Source organism: Passer montanus, unplaced genomic scaffold, assembly GCF_014805655.1.
Source record: "Passer montanus isolate IOZ18808 unplaced genomic scaffold, ASM1480565v1 scaffold172, whole genome shotgun sequence".
Classification (NCBI taxonomy): domain Eukaryota; kingdom Metazoa; phylum Chordata; class Aves; order Passeriformes; family Passeridae; genus Passer; species Passer montanus.
This window is the reverse complement of record NW_024364493.1, coordinates 599,312-619,348: the sequence shown is the minus strand read 5'-3', so window position 1 is coordinate 619,348 and position 20,037 is coordinate 599,312. Positions and strand designations below refer to the sequence as shown.

Below are 20,037 nucleotides of genomic sequence, written 5' to 3'. Positions count from 1 at the left end.
ATTTTTGTGTTTCTAAATGTGCGTGATACTTCTGAAATGCATTGCAAACTCATCCAGTTTTAGAAGCGTTTATTTTCTGCTTTTGGTGGCAATGTTGTTTACCTGGAAGATGATCCTGGAAGAGCAATGATCTGCACAAAATTACGGATTTCTGGTGAGGAGAATTGTGTTTAACATAGAAGGGACTGGGTAGAACCTCTGTTTTGGGGATTTTCATGTGTTCATAGGCATTATATTATAAAGTAAAGATGAAAAAAATGAAAGACAAGAAGCTGAAATTTCAAACAGTAAATTGATTCACACTAGTTTTTTATTGAGCTGGCAGTAACAGTGTTAGATAAACATCATAAACACTGTATTTGTCAGTAGCAATATTTTATCTTTCTAATCTCATATGATCTCTCCGTGGGGATTAAAGTCCTTTAGAATAAACCAGTTTGATCCTGACACGGGACTCTCCAATCAGCATTTAAGAATGTGCTGCTTTTTATTTGCATTAGGCTGTCTGACCAGTTTTCTCAGAAGCCTAGTGGATTAAATTTTACTTCCCATTTCCTCAGCAGAGATGCAGTATCAGAGAGCTTTTTCTGTTGTTTACCTTTGGAGCACACAGTTCTCGTTCTTCTGGTTCCCTGCAGAGCAGCCAGAGCCAGCTCAGATGCTGGAGTAGTTTCTCTGGGAAGTCATGTTAATGCACAGCTTCTTTTTGTTCACTTTTGGACTAATTTTTACTGGAAACCCTTTTTGGATAACAGGTAAGCTTTCTCTTTTTTTACACATTCAGAAAGTTTCTCCAGGTCTGCTTGGACCCTGATTGTAATGATGCACACACCTTTGATGCTGAGCCACAGCTCTCCCTGTGCAGCCCTGCTCACTGAGAGAATCTTGGAAGAGATTACAGGTTGAAGCTTTTTATAGTTGAGCTCTTTGTGGTTTTTTTTTCCTCCTGGATGTTGTAGGTATGTAAATCCATCATTTTCTGTGCAGGACATTGGTTGTGACAACTGCAGTTGCTGTCCCTTTCATCAACAGTAGAGACTGTGGAAAAGCATTTCTTCTTTGCTGATGTGAGGGAAATTCCTACAATTTCACTGATTTTTTTTCATTAACTCATCCCCAAATGTGATTTGGCTTCACACTTTAAGTGTAACACCTGAAATGTTTCTTAGAAAGTGGTATTTTTATTACATGCATCAAAGATGGTTTCCTGCTTTTAGGTGTCAAAATTTGAATTGTTAAAAGAGCATCTCCACGGTGAGTTCAACATACACTTGACTCATGAAGCAGAATGGATTTTGTGATTTAGATAATAAAATTATTGAAGATTAAGAGCAAAATCACAACATCAAGTGCTGATATTCTTTTCAGACCGGTTTGCTAATATCAGCTTCCACATTTTGATTGCAATTGCAGCCTGTACTGTTAAATATATGCTACCTGCACCTAGCTTTTAAAAGTCCTGATGCTATCTAACAGGTAGAGATCATCATTACACTGGAGAACCCTCCTCACTCTGAATGGCTGGTTGTGTGACTTTTTTGCAATTATGAATTCCTATCACAGGAATGGGGAAGCTGAGGGTGACTTTGTACTACTATAAATGTGAAGAAATCTCTTTGTTTCCTTTTAAAAGAACAATTCAATAAGGAAGAAAACACTTCTGTTGTTAAAACTCATGTTATTGTTGGTTCTGTTTAAAAGCAATGGTTGTGTCTCTGCTGATCAAACCAGTTGAGGAGCAGACAAGAAAAATTAATTCAACTTCACACAATTTTTTAAAAAGTCACTGGAGATTGTTTTTGTCTTTTATAAAACCACTTACCTGAAACCAGATACTTGGCAGCCTTCTTATCTTTAGCTTCCTGCATTAGCATGTTGTTCTGGAGATAATTCTGATATCATGTAAAAGGCTACAAACCTTTTGCAAAGATCTGACTGTTGCTAGAACAAACAAAATGCAAGATTAGGCAATGGCAGGAGGCAGCGTGGTGAGCCACGTTTTCTTCCACTCGGGAGGGGGACAAATTTTATCCAGAGGACAACTAAAAGTATTCCTTATGCAGGACAATGTCGAAAGGAGGAGGCAGCTGCACCAGTTTTCTGTGGTACATCAAGTTAAAAGTGTTTGCCGTGGAATAAAAAATTATAAAGTCACAAAGTTAATAATCCATAATATGAGATAATTAAGATTTTGTTTAAATGCTTTGATGGTTTTCTTTGTGTGCTCCAGAAGACCCCAGCTTTAATCTGAAGTAACTTTTTTTAAAGTCAGTTTGATCATTCCTGAACTGTTTCACTCTTTGTCCATTTCTGGCTGGACCAGAGTAGGCTTTTGGCTATCACCATGTGCAGGTGCCAGCATAATGCCTTATCCTTTCTCATTCTTTTGCAATCTCACTTTATTTTCAGGTGTATCCTCTGAACACACATCCAGACTTTCTACATTAGAAATAATCATTCCTCGAAGTCTGACAGGCAGAGAGAAACGTCCCCCATTTTCTCATGAGGTTTGTTATTCTGATGTTTTCTTCTTGTTCTCATTGTTGCTGTTTTTCAAAACACTGTCCTACATTACACACACACACAATGGATGGTATGTAGAGATTCTTAGAGTTTTCAACTAGTTTTAAGTAGATTTGTTCCCACAAAGGGCTGTGATTGTACTCTGAGTGCCTTCCAAACTTCTAATCCTGTTAATGACCTTGTAAGACAGAAGTGAGAAGGGACATGAAGCATCTTTTCATTCTTCTGAGTAAGATTAGATGTTGAACTTGAGCTAACATCCTTGCTGCCCGTGGTCTGGTCTTTGGGTAATAACCAGAGGATTTCACCTTTGGGTGGCACCCAAAGGATAAAAATGGTCCCACAGAGTGGCACAGGTTAAGGGATGAGCTAGAAGAGAAACCTGAGCCTTAATTCTTCAGTTCTGAGGTAACTGACCTTTGTGCCAGATACCGAGTTCCTTTACTGAAGTAACTGTTAATGAAACAACATGAGTCATCTTTGTGCAAACCAATTAGGGGATAAAAGACTGGGACGGGTTTATTTGATTTACATAAGGAGTGTCACAAAGCATGATGTGGTATTTAGCAAAGGCTGCATTCACGGACTGTGCCCTCCTGTCTAAATAAAAAGATAGATTTATAGAATTTACACTTTACATAGGAGAGAATGTTCACTTTGCTGCTGAGAGTTTGAAATGTGGAAGCCTGAGAGTTAGGAATCTTGTGGGTTTTTTACTTAAATCATGCACATTACTTGGGCCTCTCTTGTCAAGCAAAACATGGAATAAACAAAACTGAATAGAAAAATCACCTAATTAAGTGATATATTTTGTTCTGTTTTCAGGAGCATTCAGATGACAATCTTTCTTACTCAGTTAAAACCAGAAATGGAACATACCTCCTAAAGCTGAAGAAAAATAAGTATGTGATAGAGTGTTTTAAAGGAATTGCCTTATTTCAGGGTTAGTTGTATACAGAGAAGAATTTTTAGACTGAAAAAATTCAGAATAAACCATTTAAATATCAGATTGCAGCAATTAAAATCCAGCTCTGTTAAATGCTGTTAAATATAGTGTCTCTGTTATGGTAATATCTTGCAAATAGAAGGGAATAATAGTTTTTCTAGCTTTGAAAAAATTTATTTTGATTATTTTTTTATTAGCAGTGCAAGACAGAACATTTCAGAAAATCCTTAGGAAAAATTAGAACTCAGTTCAATATTAGTTTTTTATTAGCAGGTCAGAGGGGTTTTAGCTCTGTTGTATTTTAAAAAATGTTTCTGTTTCTCTTATTCCTCATTCCTGAACCTGCAATAGGCCAGGTCCTTGTGCAACTGAGTCTGCTTAGGTTCCTGTCTATAGATATTTCAGTTAAAATAAATAATAATAAGTTTCAAAATAACTTATTTTCCAAAAATTCCAGTTTGTTTTAAAGTATTTCGTTTCATGGGCTTGGATTCTAATAATACTTTTGCATTGAGTGTGCTGCTAACAGAATGTAGCATTTACCAGGACTCTTGACATGTTTCTTGTTTGTAGACCACTGAAAGAGCAGTAGTTTATTTTTGTTTCCAGAAAACTTCTTAGTGACAACTTTAAGCTGTACACATATGGGGAAAATGGGAAACTGCAGGCAACACCATCCAAAAATGAGGTATTGTACATAATAAAACTTCCCCTTTGTGTCAGAATTTTCTCTGAAAAACCAGGGGAGCCAAGAAAAAAATAGATTTGCTGGGAATAAGACTTTTGTGAGTTTCCACAGTGGAGCATTTCTGTTTAACAGTTACAGTGATCTAAAGATGAGGTTCATGAAGGACTGGGCTGTTTGTGGGGTGCAGCACCCCTGTTCCCCAAGGTGTGAAAGGATTAGCCAGGAGATTGTGCCAAGCCTGAATTTGAGCCACCTTTGCATAATATGCAATTTAAACTATGATGGCAGCCTCAAAGCTCTGTAGTTTTTAAATAGTTTTTAAAATGTAGCTTTAAATCCTATATCAAACAAGCCTTATAAATACTTATAAATTTAATTTCATCTTTAAACTGCACATGAGCTCAGTGAGACTGAATTGGGTGGTTTGTGCATGAAAGATCTCCTCAGAGCAGATCTTAAGCAGGATGAGCAATGTAGATTAAAAATATATAAATATTTTATCATTTCATTAAAATACTATAAAAATATAACAATATAAAAGATGGCGATGAGTTAAACTAAAAAGCTGGCTGTGTTCTAGAAGCAAGGGACCAAAGGATACCTTAGGTACTCATGTCAAGGGATGTTCTCCTCCAGGAAGGTCAGGATTACTTCCCAAGTAGGGAGCTCTGCAAATTTCCAAGAGCCAGCCCTGATGTCATGCACATAATGTGGTTAGTTAGAAAATAAGTTTGCAGTTGAAGGCAGCCACCTCGTTGTGTCACTAATTATGTGGGTTTGTTGCATTTCAGACACACTGTTATTATCATGGCACTGTTGAAGGAATTGCTGACTCCACACTTGCTCTTAGCACATGTGATGGCCTTAGGTATTTCTTCTTCCTATTTTTTTTTAATATTTCACTTTTTAATGAAGCTGAAACTCATTATAGGTTTTATAGTTTCCCTCAAATCCCACTTTTTTCCCCCTTTTCCAAAATTCCTTCACAGAAAAAAAAATATAATATTAGAGAAATTGTAATAAATATAGGCAGAACCTGGGCATGACCTGAGGCTTCTAGTACCTGATGTGAATGTTGTGACTAGAGATTCCTTTGTAGAAAAAAAATCTTACCTTGATGAAGCTTTTATTGAACTTAAAACACTCCTGCAAATAACTTTGTCTTATGAATGGGCACATTTCAAAAGACAAACCATTTCCATGAAAAGATTTTGTCTGAATTTGAATCTTTTTTGTGTTTCAAATACAATAAAATGGCAAATGGGATAAAACTCACCCACGTATCTTTCAGGTGAAGTTTCACAGAGAGATGTCACTCACAATAAATCAGGACATATCCTTGCAGTCCTTTAAATGAATAGAAATAAGGGCTGATGGGGACCCTTTGCATCAGCTCTGTACCCACAATCCAGACTCATTTACTAACAATTTGGCTTCATTCTCTTTTTTTTCTTCCTTTTCTAACTGGTTCAAGAAGCTCACACTTGTTGAGTATTTTAAATAAGTTCTGTCTTTTATTGGGCATTTGAACATACCTCCATATTAATATAATTTAAAATCATTTATTTCAGTGTAGTGTCTAAGTATCCACCTGTTATTCATTCATCTAGTCATAACCATGAGGGAAAAAAGATGAAATAATGTTTCATTCTATTATGATTGTTAGGGGAATTCTCTACATTGGAGGCAGATGGTACGGAATGGAGCCTCTCAACACATCCAGCACCTTTGAACATGTGCTTTATGAACTGAAAGATGAGCAGGGGATCCCCTTCCACTGTGGGGTGCTGAAGGGCAGCCTGGAGCATGAGACGTTTGTGAAGCAGTCTGTGAAATACACATTTTCATCAAACACTACCTCCAGCAGGGACAGGCCCCTCAGGGTAAATACATTTCTGTTTCTCCCTTGAGCTGCAGTCCAGGGCATCTCCAGGGCTCTTGTTCTGGCACAGCATCCCTGCAGGTGGGATTGGCCTGGCAGGACACTTCCTCGTGGCCTTCATTTCCATGGACACCAAGCTGGTGGGAGCCCTGCAGAGGAAATCCTGGAGCAGAAGATCAGCAGGATGGGGATCTCACCCAGCTCACAGGGCAGGGTCTGCCCAGGACAGCACATGAAGTGCACAAGCTGCCACTCAGCTCATGCATCCCATTGTCTGACCTGCTGTGAATTACTGGCACAGAGGTGTTTGTGGGGTAATCTAACACAAACTGAGGCCACGTTACAAAATGCAACATTGCAAACTCATTATGTTAATTTACTGTGTTTTCTCATCTGCAGGAGAAGCGAGCTGTCCTGCCCCAGAGAAGCTATGTAGAATTATTTGTGGTTGTGGATCACAACAGGGTAATTATATCATCCAACACTAAATACATTTTATTGTTTTGCTAACTTTTCTCCTCTGACATTGTTATGGTATTTTACAGTTTTTGCTGAAGAATTCTGATCCTGCTGCAGTGCAAAAGGAAACAGTGGAGCTGATTAATTATGTTGATGGGGTAGGTCAGAAAAGTTGCCTGGACTCAGTAGTTTCTATTTTACGACAGTGTTCAAAAGAGCAGCTTTCTTTCCAAAATAAGTAGAGTGTTTTCAGTTGTACTAATTTTATATTCTAAATATTTTTATTTAGTTTACAATTTATAAATATTTTATACATCACTTATAATGACAGTTATCATATCTGGAGTTTCAAAGAAACTGAAATTATGTCTTGGTCACTATGTTCAGCTTATTGTTTACTCAGTAGTAATGAAATCATCTTTCAGAATTCCATCAGAACAGCTGAGGGACATTAATTGTCTTTTTTTTTTTTCAGATGTATAGAGCATTAAACATCCAGATTGTTTTGGTTGGATTAGAGGTTTGGACAGATGCCAATCACATATCTGTAATGGATGGTTCAGCTGGAGATGTGCTGAGTAGATTTGTTTCTTGGAGGCAGAAAGATCTCCTGAGGCGCTCAAGAAATGACGTTGGTCACCTCATAATGTAAGTTTGCATTCAGTGGGAAAACCAGCCATGCTGCCAGTCTTAATGTATATGATTTGGGGCTTGTGTATTCATTAAGATATACCTGGAGTAAAATCCTCTGCATTTCCAAAATGGTTTAACCTGGAAAAATGACAAGAAAGTGTAATGGATTCTTAAGAGTTAATCAGCTCTGGGGACAGGCTGACCTCCAGAGGTCCCTTCCCTCCTTAGCCTGTCTGTAATTGAGTGCACTGACACAGCAGACTTAAGTGATTGATCATTATTTTCAAGCTCTTATTCAGATATTAATAATTAATTAGAATAAAACCCAGCTGTGGTTATAAATTCTTTCTTGACTTCAGGAAGACCAAATTTTGCCTTGCAATATTTTCTTTCCAACTCGTCAGTGTCTTTTAGTAGAAATCGTGAACTTTGAACCCATCTCTCACACCAGCTCCAAACTGCTCTTGTTGCAGAGGGAGGAGCTCTTTCAGTGGATCCATTGGAATGGCTTTTGTGGGTACTGTGTGCTCACATGTCCAGGGAGGGTCAATCAGCACTGTGAGTACATCATCATTTGGGTATGGAAGAAACTGGTCCTTGACCTACTTGGCCAAATCACCCTGGTTGTGGAGTTGGCTGATTTCCTTCATGGAGTTTGTTATGTAAAGACTTGTGCATATTTTACACCTTTTTTTTTTTAAAATACTTCCCAATTTCTTTGTCTAATTCCAGCCCATTTGGCTCATTTAATCTTCAACAAATTCCTTTGGTCATCTTTTGTGATTCATCAAACTCAATATTGCATAATCTCATCCTTATACCATTGGAGTTCATAACCACAGAGGTGTTGGGATGGGAATGCAGCTGCAAACAAAATAATGCTGGGGTTTGTTACTCTTTAAATATACAGAAAGTGGAGATAATGCACTGTAGTCTCAAGTGTCTGGAATTCCTCACAATAGGACTGTAAACAGGCAAAAATTTTTTAAAAATTAGTACAAAACTTATTTTATCTCCATCCTTGGGGCAGAACCAGTAACTCCTGAGGTTCCTGTCCTTAAGTGTGGATGCCACATCATTGTGGGCAATCTCAGAAGCAGACTCTGTTCTTTACCAGTACATTTGTTGTTGAAGACTCCTTTGAAATAAGTGTCTAAGTGTTGGAATGGAATGGAATAGAATAGAATAGAATAGAATAGAATAGAATAGAATAGAATAGAATAGAATAGAATAGAATAGAATCACACAGAATGAAACCTGCAGTGGTGATCTAGACCAGCTGCCAACTTATTATCCAGAATGTGATCCTCAGGGAAGGAGTGGCAGAATCTGATCCTACCTGAAAATAAAATGACACATTTTCAGTCCTTGCTTCTTTCACCTTAAATACAATTTCATATTCTGCCTTTATAGTCCCTGAGAGCTTTGTGGTGGGAGTAAATCTCTGGGTACAAACAGTGTTTTCCATAGTTTCACTTTTTAAAACTTGATTCTCTTTATTAGCTGAATCATGACAAAATGTTACGGCACGCCACAGTAGTTGCTCATGAGCTGGGGCACAATCTGGGAATGAAACATGATGATAAGAGGTGTCCTGCATCCTATATCATGCACAGCACAGATAAGTAAGATTTCCACTTATTTCATTTTAATAATTTAGTTTGTTTGCAGTGACTGTGCCTTACAAGCTGTGAAACTCCTGTGAATCTGGAAGAGCTTTAGTGGATGGGGAGTTGTTTGAAAAATTTGAACACAGAGGTGGACTCACTGACTTAGTATTTGACATCATTTTAATTTATATGAAATTTTATCTGTGTCTGATGCAATCATTATTTATTTGTAACATTCCTTAAAACATATTTGGACTTTTTTTTTTTTTAATAATAGTGTGTTGCTGGGGTTTTTTCACCCTATTGAAAATGCTTTACATGTACTCACTGGGTTTGTGCAAATATACAACAAATTATTTAACAGTTAATTTTAAAAAAACCTTCTTGGCTTATGTTTCCTTCAGTTAATTTATTCTTTGGCTTCCCCTTAAGAGAAAAAGATCATAATATTTTATCTCTAGTTGTTTTAATAAATAAGGATAACTGAACACTGGACAAAACTACTGGGGCATTCCTCAGTTCTTAGGGACTCCAAGATGAATATTTTCCTGATAATATTTTTTAACCAAACATTTTTAGACTCAGTATAGAATTTCTAAGGCCTGTTTCATACAGGACACCAGAACAGACAATCTGATGTTCTCTGGCCTCTAAAAGCATTCATATAATATAGTATTTGAAACTTCTAGTCCTGCACTTTAATGCAAAGTAAAATAAAAATTAACTGTTTCATTATTTCCTAGCATTATGAAATACAATATTTATTATAGAAGAGCAATATTTTAAGAGCATGAGTTGTATGTTCTCCTGTAAGCAAAATAGTATTATAATAATTCAATATTATCTTTTCCAGTGGATCCAGGAATTTCAGCACCTGTAGCGCTGATGATTTTGAGGCCTTTATTCTAAATGGAGGAGGAAACTGCCTTAGAAATCCTCCCAAAACAAGTAATGTGTACAAAGAACCTGTCTGTGGTAATAATGTGGTCGATAAAAATGAAGAATGTGACTGTGGCAAACCACAGGTAAGGCATCAAATTGAGCTGGATAGTTGTTGTATATATATGAATTATATTATATTATATTATATTATATTATATTATATTATATTATATTATATTATATTATATTATATTCATTCTATATAATACTGGCCTAATTGCATTATTATCTCAGGAGTTTTCCATGTAATTTTACATTTTTTGCAAGCAATATAAAAATAAATATTAGTAAAATCTAAAATCATGCTTTGATTTTGATGTGGACTCAGCTAAGGGCTCTTGGACTTCAGAGAAAATTGGGGCACTGCTGAGAAACAAGTGAAATTCTTGGGTGTGGGAGCACCACTGAGTTTTGTGCTGGTTTTAGCATCATGGATATTTCTGTTCCATGACAGAGACTGTTTATCTACAGAACATATACAGGTTTGTTAAATGTCACCCTTCAACTTTGCCTACACAAAATGACTTTTAAGAGTTACATTGCATTGCAAAATGTCCCTCCAAGAATGGGAGGTATTGGCTCATTCTTCAGAAGGTAAAAGTATCTCAAATAAGGCATCAATAAAGCAAGCCCTGGTTCCTGTGCCACAAAAGAGGTGTTTTTCTGCTGACTTGTACAGATAAAACACAGCAACAGTGTCTGCTGGTTCTTTTTACAGCAGGAGAAGGGGAGAATCTGGCACAGTTATTTAAACTTTGGCTTGTCCATCCACGTGGGCTGGTGAGTACTTTCCTGGCTGTATAAATAAAACATTATCCCCTTTCCATGTTCTCAGGAATGCTCCAACCCCTGCTGTGATGCTGCCACCTGCAAACTCACACCTGGCTCACAGTGTGCTCAAGGACTGTGCTGCAAAAACTGCAAGGTGGGTAATGCTTTGTTGCACTAAATTGTTACTATTCACTGAGATTTTTTAATGGTTGAAAAGAGCTATCCTAGTCCTCTTGATGTATTTTCAAATGACATTCACCAGTAAGAGAGCATGTAAGAGATTTTGTCTTCTAAATGTTCCCAGTTATCTTTGTTTCACTCTAGAGCTTCCTCTGTTGCAGTACTAAAAGTGTTCTCCCCCTCTGGTCCTAGTTCAAAGTGGCAGGAGCAGAGTGCAGAGCAAAGCAAGATGTGTGTGACCTCCCTGAGTACTGCAATGGAAGCACTGCCTACTGCCCAGATGATGTTTACATCATGAATGGCCACCCGTGCAGCAACAGCAGGGCTTACTGCTACTATGGGGTGTGCCAGAGCTTTGATTCACAGTGTGAATCCATCTATGGCAAAGGTAGGGCTGGCATTTAGTGTTAACCCATTTGTAGGCTCCTGACAGACATTTCCAATTTTTATTTCTGGTATTTTTCAGACACCTGACTGAGATTCACTATTTTTTTGTACAGGGGCACGGAAAGCACCTGATATATGCTTTGAGAAAGCAAATATTAAAGGAGATAGGTTTGGAAACTGTGGGATGAAAGGTGGAGTGTACAAGAAATGCCCTGTCCAGTAAGTAACCACCAAATAAAAGCTAACCCTAAAATCTTCAATGTAAAAAAACTATATTTGTTACAAAGCCTTAAAGTGAGAGATTTAAAATAATATTTATTTTAATGCAAGCTAAAAAGTTGGAATGGATCACACTGATCCTGTTTTTTTTATCTGTTCACCTTGTCCCTGAGTGTCCTTTATTCCAAACAGGCACAGTCTGTGTGGGAAGCTGCAGTGCACATCTGTCAGTCTGCAGAACCTCCCAGCCTGGAGCGTTGTCAATAACGCATCCGGGGTTTTGTGCTGGTCCTCTGACTTTGACCTAGGCTCAGATATCCCTGATCCTGCCCAAGTTCATGATGGCACAGCCTGTGGGGAGAACAAGGTGAGAGGAACCACGGCAGCCTGACACAATATATTCCAGGTGGAAGGTTCTGAACTTCCAAAAACATTCCCTGGCTCTCGTTCCAATGCCATAACACAATAAAAATCTTTTGAGATTAATACATGCAAACAATTAATTAGCCCTTCAAAAACTGGGGTGCTACATTATCAGTCATTCAAATTACTCCAAATTACTATTATTCAAATTACTCCATCAAAGTGCATCCACAGAGTTAAGCAAACCTGAGACAAAGTTATAAAATTCTGAAATACTGAATGTTCTATCCTTTTTCTTAACATGTAAGTGAAAGATGCAGACTTGTAAGCATATACACTTATATAGTATATTTATAAAAGGGTGGGATTTTTAATTTTGTTTTTGCAAGGCACTAATTACTTGTTGCAGGCCTGTTTAGGTTTTGAATGTCTTGATGCAAGATATCTGGGCTACAGCTGTGATGTAAAGCAGAAGTGTAATAATAATGGGGTGAGTAGATGGTGCTTTGTGTCCTGTTTCCAGACTGTGCAAATTCCCTGCATTTAAGCAATAACAAGCAGGTGGCTTTGCTTTTCCCTGATCTGTATTAAAAGTTAAATGCACTTATTTTACCTGTAATTCACGTTGCCAGAACACTGCAAACCCCTTGCACTAACTTTGAGAGGCATTTTGTCTGAATTTCCCAAGGGAATTTTTTCTAATATTACTGAGCTGGTGAATTGTAAAAGGAAAATATTCCTTTGAGGATGACAGTCTGGTAATTCCTGATTTATATATGTCTCTGTGAAAAACCAAAATGGAGTCCAAAGGCTGTAAAACTAAGAAGGTTTCTGCACTGTGATTAATTGCAGGCAGGTTAACTTAGAGAGAATTACCACAGGGTATCAGAATCCCTCAGTGGTTTGGGGTGTTATGGAGGGGCAGAGCTTATTCCCAGTTAATATTTCATGTATTTCTATACAATACTATGCAGCATTTCTTGTTTCCACCTGCAATTCCAGGCATGGAACTCCAAATCCATGCCAAAGGTTTGAGTGGCCACTCTCAGGGAGGTGTTGTCTGACTAATCCCTGTGTTTGTGCAGGGGTGTGACAGCAACGGGAACTGTCCCTGCCTGACTCACAGCTCCCCTTGTTTGGGCTGTAGGTGTGTAACAACAACGGGAACTGTCACTGCAACCCAGGATGGGCCCCTCCATTCTGTAACCAGTCTGGCTACGGTGGCAGTGTGGACAGTGGCCCAGCTCACACAGGTAGGACACTGAAACTGGCCCTCATTCTCATGATTTAATACTCATGAAAATAATTCTCATTATTTTCTCATGCCCCGGGGGCTGAGAAAATAATCTACTACTAATAGCATAAAAAGAATCTACTAGTAACATACTAATATTTTTTCCTATTGCATGAGACATAAATCATGGACTGACTTGAAGAACAAACATTATTATTTGATAATGAAGTAGATTTCATTGGCCTTTACACACAAAATGTTCTCCATCTCTTTGTCTAAAAGCAAAGTTCATAATCCATAGTTTTCTGAGGAAAATCTGTGTTACTTTCAGCAGAATTTTATTGGATTTTACTAAATACTTACTTTGGGAAAGGAAAAAATTGTTTTGTATTTATTAAAAGTTTAGGAAGGCAAAGCAAATATGCAGAGCACTTGTGGTAAGCAAATACAGAACAAATTTGTCTGCTTCAGAATCATTGAAAACATTTTATGGAAAAGGAAAGACATTGCATATACATAGGGTGGGTAAAGCAGAAAGAACTTGTAATACCATAAAGCCAAATCCTACTTTTCTGCTTGCAACATAATATAAATTTCAGTGAAGTTGTTAATTCTATTCTGCAGAAATTTGAAGATTGTACTTTTTAAAACAGAAAAAATCAAGTTTTAAATTCCATGATTTCAATTCTCTTTCCCTAGATACATCACTTCGGGATGGGCTGCTGATTTTCTTCTTCCTGGTGCTGCCCGTAGCCATCCTCACTGCAGTTGCAATATTTAAACGTGATGCAATAAGGAGAAAACTTTGCAGGAAAAGCAGAGGACAGCACAGGTATTTCCCTTCTCACAGGTGCTATTCCACCAAGGCTTTACCTACCCAAACTATTCCACACCTCCTGAAGTACAGGGCTGCCCTGCTAACAGCAGCAGTGGGGAGTGTACAGCCCTCCCCTGCTCCTTGGAGGTGCAATCCAGACACTCAGTTGTCTGTTCTCAAGCATTTGTTCCCAAATCCATTGCACTTTTCTAATTTTTGTTGGTAATTTTATTGTATGGACACAGGGGCAGAGCATATTGAAATTGCCTGTCAAGTCCAGAACAGGATGGACTCAAAGCAGGGTCCAGACCTCTGAGCTGGACCTGTGTCCTTGGAAAATGCTGCATCCCTGAAGGATTCCTGATGATGTGGTTTCTGTTTCAGGGATAACAACGGGCAGGAACCAAAGCAAGGCAACAGAGCAAGTCAGGAAACAGGAAATAATCAGGTAAAAGAGATGGAGACTTGGATTATTTCGTGTTGGGCAATCCAGACTGCACGGTGCCTTCTCTCCAACACAGCTAATCATGACTTTGTGACTTTCTGATACCACCTCTGTTATTTCTTAGGCCAAACACTGGAGATGCTGCTTAGCCAGGCTGTGGGTCTAGCTCTGATAAAACTGAATAAAAATTATCAAAACAAAATATTGCAAGAGAATATGAAAAACACCCCAGCAAATGAGAGCCAGTTCTAAAATGTCATTAGCTTAATACTGAAGAATTATCTGCACTTTGTGTTTTCTGCTAACCTGATTTTTTGCAATGTTTTTTCCAGCCTGCTGCATCAAGTCACAATATTTTTACCAAATTGCATTTCCCTGGCACAAGGTTTGTAGTGTTTAAAACCTTCTTCACTTCATCTTCCCTATGTTTATGTTGCTGTAAGTGAAGTTATTGATGTCCTGTGTCCTGCTTAGGGGGATTTTTCGTGCAGCATCATGAAATAGATTAAAGATTACATTAGGTTTAATTAATAGATAAATTAAGTTTACATTTAATAGATTAATTAGATTTAATTAATAGATTTTTCATGCAGCATCAATCATAAAGGCTTGAAGGAAAAATGTTGACATAAACACTGGTAAATGCTGCAAGGGAGAGGAAGGGGCAGAGAAAATTAGGTGGGAATGCTGGAAACTGTTTAAAAATTGTAAAGAACCAGTTTAGAAATGTCAGGTGTCTCAAGCCATGAAATACTGAACCCAATGTGTTTTCCCCACCTCAGGCAGCCAGTCCAAACCCAGCTTCCTGCAGCTTCCTCAGGACCCCAGCGGCCCCCAGTCCCACACAGACCAGTTGTCTGAGATGTTTCTTGGGAACCCTCAACCAATTCTGACAAAAACTGGCCTGGAAAACACATGAAAGGATTTCAGTGCTCCAGTGCTGCCCTTGAGCAGCCAAAATGCCTTTGGGAAGCTCCTGGCAGGCCTGGGTGCCCAGGGGCACTGAGCACAGGTTGGTGACACCCCAGAGCTCAGCTCCTTGCTGCTGGCTGTGTTTGTGCCTCCTCTACCTCACCTTTACAGCTCAGACCCTGGAGTGAACCTGGAGAGTGTCAGAGAGCAGGACTCTCCATGCTGCTCCCTCTCAGGGCACAGGGCACTGAGCTCTGCTGTTCACTGACAAAAATCAAGGATGGGAGATCTGCACCTCAGCTCCTGGGCTCTCCTCTCCTCAGGACACTGCCGGGAGCTCCGAGGGCCTGCAGAGCCAGGTTTGGGGACAGTCCCTGTGCCCTGCCCTGCCCCTGCCTGCCATCAGCCCCGCCAACGCTGGGCCCAGAGCCCACCTCTCACAGCCAGCTCAGCTTCCACTCCAGGTCATTTGCAAAAGAAACCTCACCTGGGGACACCAGGAACTCTGTAGGTCATGTCCTGAGTCTGAAAGAACCCATCCATCTGTTACAGAAGTTATGGGATGTTGGGAGATACCTCCACAGCTCCACAGTGGTTCAGGGTTTATGCATTTTCCTAGAAACTGCTTCCACCTCAAAAGCAACAGAGTCAACTTTTGTCATTCTAAACGGGACAGTGAGAAACCAGCACTGAGGTCACAGAGGATGTATGCAGGGACATGATTTTCCAAATAGGCCACCACCAAATGGATGCAAGAAATCCAGGGAAAGACTCCAGCAGAAGGGAGCAGGGCAGGGAGCACCTCACTGCCAAGGACAGAGCTGTGGTGTGCATCCACCCAGCCCTGGGGGCTGCAGCACACCCTGCCTGCCTCAGTGCAAATTTCAGAGTGCAAACTGGGAAAAGAGTGAATAAATTACAGATTGCCTCTCCGAGAGAATATTTCCAACCCCCAGATGACCACATCACTGAAAAGCTGGGAAAAAAAAACCCAAAGAGATTGCTGGCAAAAAGTCTCTTCTTGACCCCTCAGAATCTCAAACTGTTATTATTAAATATCTCTGTCATTTAGACCTCAAGTATAATATGACACTGATTTTATTTATTTATTACATTGCAATTTAAAATAAATCCTCAGGGGCAGCATGCTTGGTTGTATCTTTTGTGATCACCACAAAAGATTTATTACATTGCAATTGAAAATAAATCCTCAGGGGCAGCATGCTTGGTTGTATCTTTGTTTTGTGATCACCACAAAAAGCACTGCTGGCCATGTGGGGGTGGCTCAGCCTTCGATGCTCCAGGGGGGAATAAAGAGAATTCTCATGTTTATTGTGATACCAGAGCTGGGTAAAAAATGGGTAAAACCAGAAATGGGTAAAATAAGGGTAAGAGCAGAACTGGGTAAAAAAAGGGTAAAAGCAGAATTAGGTAAAAAATGGGTAAAACTAGAATTGGGTAAAAAATGGGTAAAGTCAGAACTGGGTAAAAAATGGGTAAAAGCAGAATTGGGTAAAAAATGGGTAAAAGCAGAATTTGATTTAAAAAATGGGTAAAAGCAGAATTGGGTAAGAAAATTGGTAAAAGCAGAATTGGGTAAAAGATGGATAAAAGCAAAACTGGGTAAAAAATGGGTAAAAGCAGAATTGGGTATAAAATGGGTAAAAGCAGAACTGGATTAAAAAAAATGGGTAAAAGAATAATTGGGTATAAAATGGCTAAAACCAGAACCGGGTAACAAATGGATAAAAGCAGAACCGGGTAAAAAAATGGGTAAAAGCAGAAATTTGATTTAAAAAATGGGTAAAAGCAGAATTGGATTTTAAAAAATGTGTAAAAGCAGAACCGGGTAAAAGATGGATAAAAGCAGAACCAGGTAAAAAAAAATGGGTAAAAGCAGAATTAGGTAAAAAATGGGTAAAAGCAGAACTGGGTAAAACCACAAACGGGTAAGAAATGGGTCAAACCCGAACCGGGTCAAAGATGGCTCAAACCCGAACCGGCTCAAACCCGAACTGGCTCGAACCACAACCGGCTCGAACCAGAACGGGCTCGAAGATCGGTCAAACCCGAACCGGGTTAAAGATGGGTCAGACCCGAACCGGCTCAAACCCGAACCGGGTTAAAGATGGGTCAGACCCGAACCGGCTCAAACCCGAACCGGGTTAAAGATGGGTCAGACCCGAACCGGCTCAGACCCGAACCGGTCCAACCCGAACCGGGTCAAAGATGGCTCAAACCCGAACCGGCTCAAACCCGAACTGGCTCGAACCACAACCGGCTCGAACCAGAACGGGCTCGAAGATCGGTCAAACCCGAACCGGCTCAAACCAGAACCGGCTCGAACCAGAACGGGCTCGAAGATCGGTCAAACCCGAACCGGGCCAAACCCGAACCGGGTCAAACCCGAACCGGGTCAAAGATGGCTCAAACCCGAACCGGCTCAGACCCGAGCCGGCTCAGATCCGAACCGGCTCAGACCCGATCCGGCTCAAACCCGATCCGGCTCAAACCCGAACCGGCTCAGACCCGAACCGGCTCAGACCCGAACCGGCTCAGACCCGAACCGGTCCAACCCGAACCGGCTCAGACCCGAACCCGGTCCGACCCAGGGGGCGCCTCACCCGAACCGGCTCAGACCCGAACCGGTCCAACCCGAGCCGGCTCTGTCGTTTGCACCGAGCCCGCCAGGGGGCGCCTCGGCGCGCCGTCCCCGCGCATGCGCACAGCGCCGGCGGAAGCGGCGGGACCGGCAGCGCTGGCGGCGGAGCAGCAGCAGCAGCAGCGGGGGAGCGGCGGCGGCGCCCGGGTGGGTCTTCGCCGGCAAGTCCACGCTGGGCCGCGCCCTGAGCCGCCGGCTGCCGCAGCGGCGCGGCTGGGCCTGCGCACTGCTCGCCTACGACGAGCTCATCCCGCCCGAGGCCTTCCGCCCGCGCGCGCCGGGGGCGGGCCCGCAGGAGCCGTCCCCATTGGTCAGTGCGGCGCGTCACTGCGGTTGCCAGGCAACGCGCGGCGGGCGGGCCGGAGCCCTCATGGCGGGCCGGGCCCGAGGCTCCGCGGCCGCGATGCGGGCCCTGACCGCTCGCCGTCCTCTCTCCGCAGCTGCCCGGCTGGAAGCGGAGCCGCCGCCAGCTGCTGCAGTGCCTGGAGGGGTTCCTGCGGGCGCTCCTCGCCGGGGCGGCGCTGCCCGGGCCCGCGCAGCCCGGCTGGCCGCGCTTCCTGCGCTGCCTCCGCCGGCAGCGGCTGCTGCCCGCCGCCGAGGGCGGCACCGGGGCCGCCTCCCCGCCGCTCGTCCTCCTGCTGGATGACAACTTCTACTACCAGAGCATGCGCTACGAGCTGTACCAGCTGGCCCGCAAATGTAATTATTGTGATCTCCGGCGTGAGGATGTTCGTAGGAAATTCAGCTCCAGCCGCCTTCTTTGGAGCGCTCTCCCCGAGCTGGGTTATTCTGATTGCTGGGTGCCTGCAATAGGGTAGCAATCAATGTCACTTTGTTACTGCCTTGTTACAAATTGGTGTAAACCCCTTCCTAGAGCAGCCTCAAAGCACCTTCCAGTGCATAAGGAACTCCAAGAGAGCTGGAGAGGGACTTTGGACAAGGACATGGAATGACAGGGCAGGGGAAATGGCTTCCCACTGCCAGAGGGCAGGGATGGACGGGATATTGGGCAGGAATTGTTCCCTGTGAGCGTGGGCAGGGCTGGCACAGGGTGCCCAGAGCAGCTGGGGCTGCCCCTGGATCCCTGGCAGTGCCCAAGGCCAGGCTGGACAAGGGCTGGGAGCACCTGGGACAAGGGAAGGTATCCCTGCCCATGGCTGGAGTGGAATGAAATTATCTTTGCTGCTCTCAGAAATTGTTACTTGAACTGTTTAAAGATAAAATTCCCTGGTTCTGTTCTTTTTAGATTCCTTGGGCTTCTGCCAGTTGTTTTTAGAGTGTCCAGTGGAATGCTGCCTGCAGAGGAATCGCCTCAGGAGTGATCCTGTGCCTGAGCACACCATACAGTTAATGGCAAGGAAAATAGAAATGCCAGATCCCAGGAAGAACCCCTGGGAGCAGCACAGCCTCATTCTGAGCAGCTCTGATGGCATCTCAGAGGATGAGTATGTTACTGTTGATCCTTTGGTTTTCCCTAAGTGCTGTTTTCAGGGGTAGAAGCTTCTCATTGTATCTGCACAGAGTGTAAAAAGTATTGCCAGTGGTGATTTTTGGAAGCCAGGCAGTTACACAGAATCCAGGCTTGTTGGGAGCTCACAGCCACCATCCTCTGCAGGGTTAACCCCAAAACTCACAGCATTCCTGCCCTGTCACTGATGATCTGTGCAAGTGTCTGAAATGCTAAGGTTGAGTTGTCATAACTTGAGTTGTAACTGTTTTTAATTTCAGATTATTTCACTGATTACCTTAAAAAATTAACAGAATCAGAAAGAGTTAACCCAGGAGGAGCACCTGGGAAATCACCAGCTCCACCCATGGCAGGACATGCAATTAACTGACATGGGACCTAATTAGAAAGTGTTATTTTATTCATATCTTACAAAAGCAAAGCTTCACAACATGAACTACACGAGATAGAGTTATTTCAGAATTAACCTTGTCGTCTCAGAAACGTTCACTAACATTAAAATTTATTTTACAACTCTAACAGGTTTCATTTTTGCATAAAATCTGCTTTTTACACTGAAATACATATTATTAACAAAGTGGGTACTTAGAAGCACATAGACAAAGATTGCTCAATGAAAAATGCTTTAGCAGGAGAGAGATTCCCTGCAGCAGAACATCATTTGCTGTAGATTTTCAAGGAAGCTTAAAATTAGTAGAAAACTTGCCAGTGAAGACTTCTAAATTACATTCCCTTCGTCAAAAAGAAACAAAAAGCAAACCCCCAAAACATTCTGGAACAAAACAAACAGGAACAGATTATTTGGCTGGAAAACACACTGGAAAGTGTCCCGGCACTGAGTTTTATATTAAAAAGCCAATCAACATTTTGTGTCTAAATCCTCTTCATCTAAACAT

The 20,037-nt window shown here is 41.4% G+C and overlaps 2 protein-coding genes across 2 annotated transcripts; both read left to right on the top strand.

Annotated features, from left to right (window-relative positions):
- The first annotated feature begins 685 nt into the window (after positions 1-685).
- Positions 686-15,363, top strand: LOC120500007 (disintegrin and metalloproteinase domain-containing protein 9-like). The gene is made up of 22 exons (XM_039704340.1): positions 686-755; positions 2,410-2,507; positions 3,349-3,425; positions 4,079-4,157; positions 4,949-5,025; positions 5,824-6,040; positions 6,439-6,504; positions 6,585-6,656; positions 6,974-7,146; positions 7,605-7,689; positions 8,635-8,756; positions 9,595-9,766; positions 10,519-10,608; positions 10,827-11,022; positions 11,135-11,240; positions 11,433-11,607; positions 12,013-12,093; positions 12,751-12,856; positions 13,537-13,669; positions 14,039-14,102; positions 14,432-14,484; positions 14,882-15,363. The coding sequence occupies exons 1-22, from the start codon at positions 686-688 to the stop codon at positions 14,958-14,960; spliced, it is 2,391 nt and encodes a 796-aa protein (XP_039560274.1). The 3' UTR covers positions 14,961-15,363.
- Positions 15,364-17,730: 2,367 nt separating this feature from the next.
- On the top strand, positions 17,731-19,430 carry PSTK (phosphoseryl-tRNA kinase). The gene is given in 4 exon segments (XM_039704335.1): positions 17,731-17,828; positions 17,830-17,983; positions 18,114-18,372; positions 18,920-19,430. Coding segments are annotated over 4 exon segments (762 nt in total). The 3' UTR covers positions 19,171-19,430.
- Positions 19,431-20,037: the final 607 nt, after the last annotated feature.

Coding starts and splice junctions, on each gene's coding strand:
- LOC120500007 (XM_039704340.1), top strand. CDS start 686: ATGTTAATGCACAGCTTCTTTTTGTTCACTTTTGGACTAATTTTTACT. Junction 756..2,409: donor AAACCCTTTTTGGATAACAG/GTAAGCTTTCTC, acceptor CTTTATTTTCAG/GTGTATCCTCTGAACACACA. Junction 9,767..10,518: donor GTGACTGTGGCAAACCACAG/GTAAGGCATCAA, acceptor CCATGTTCTCAG/GAATGCTCCAACCCCTGCTG.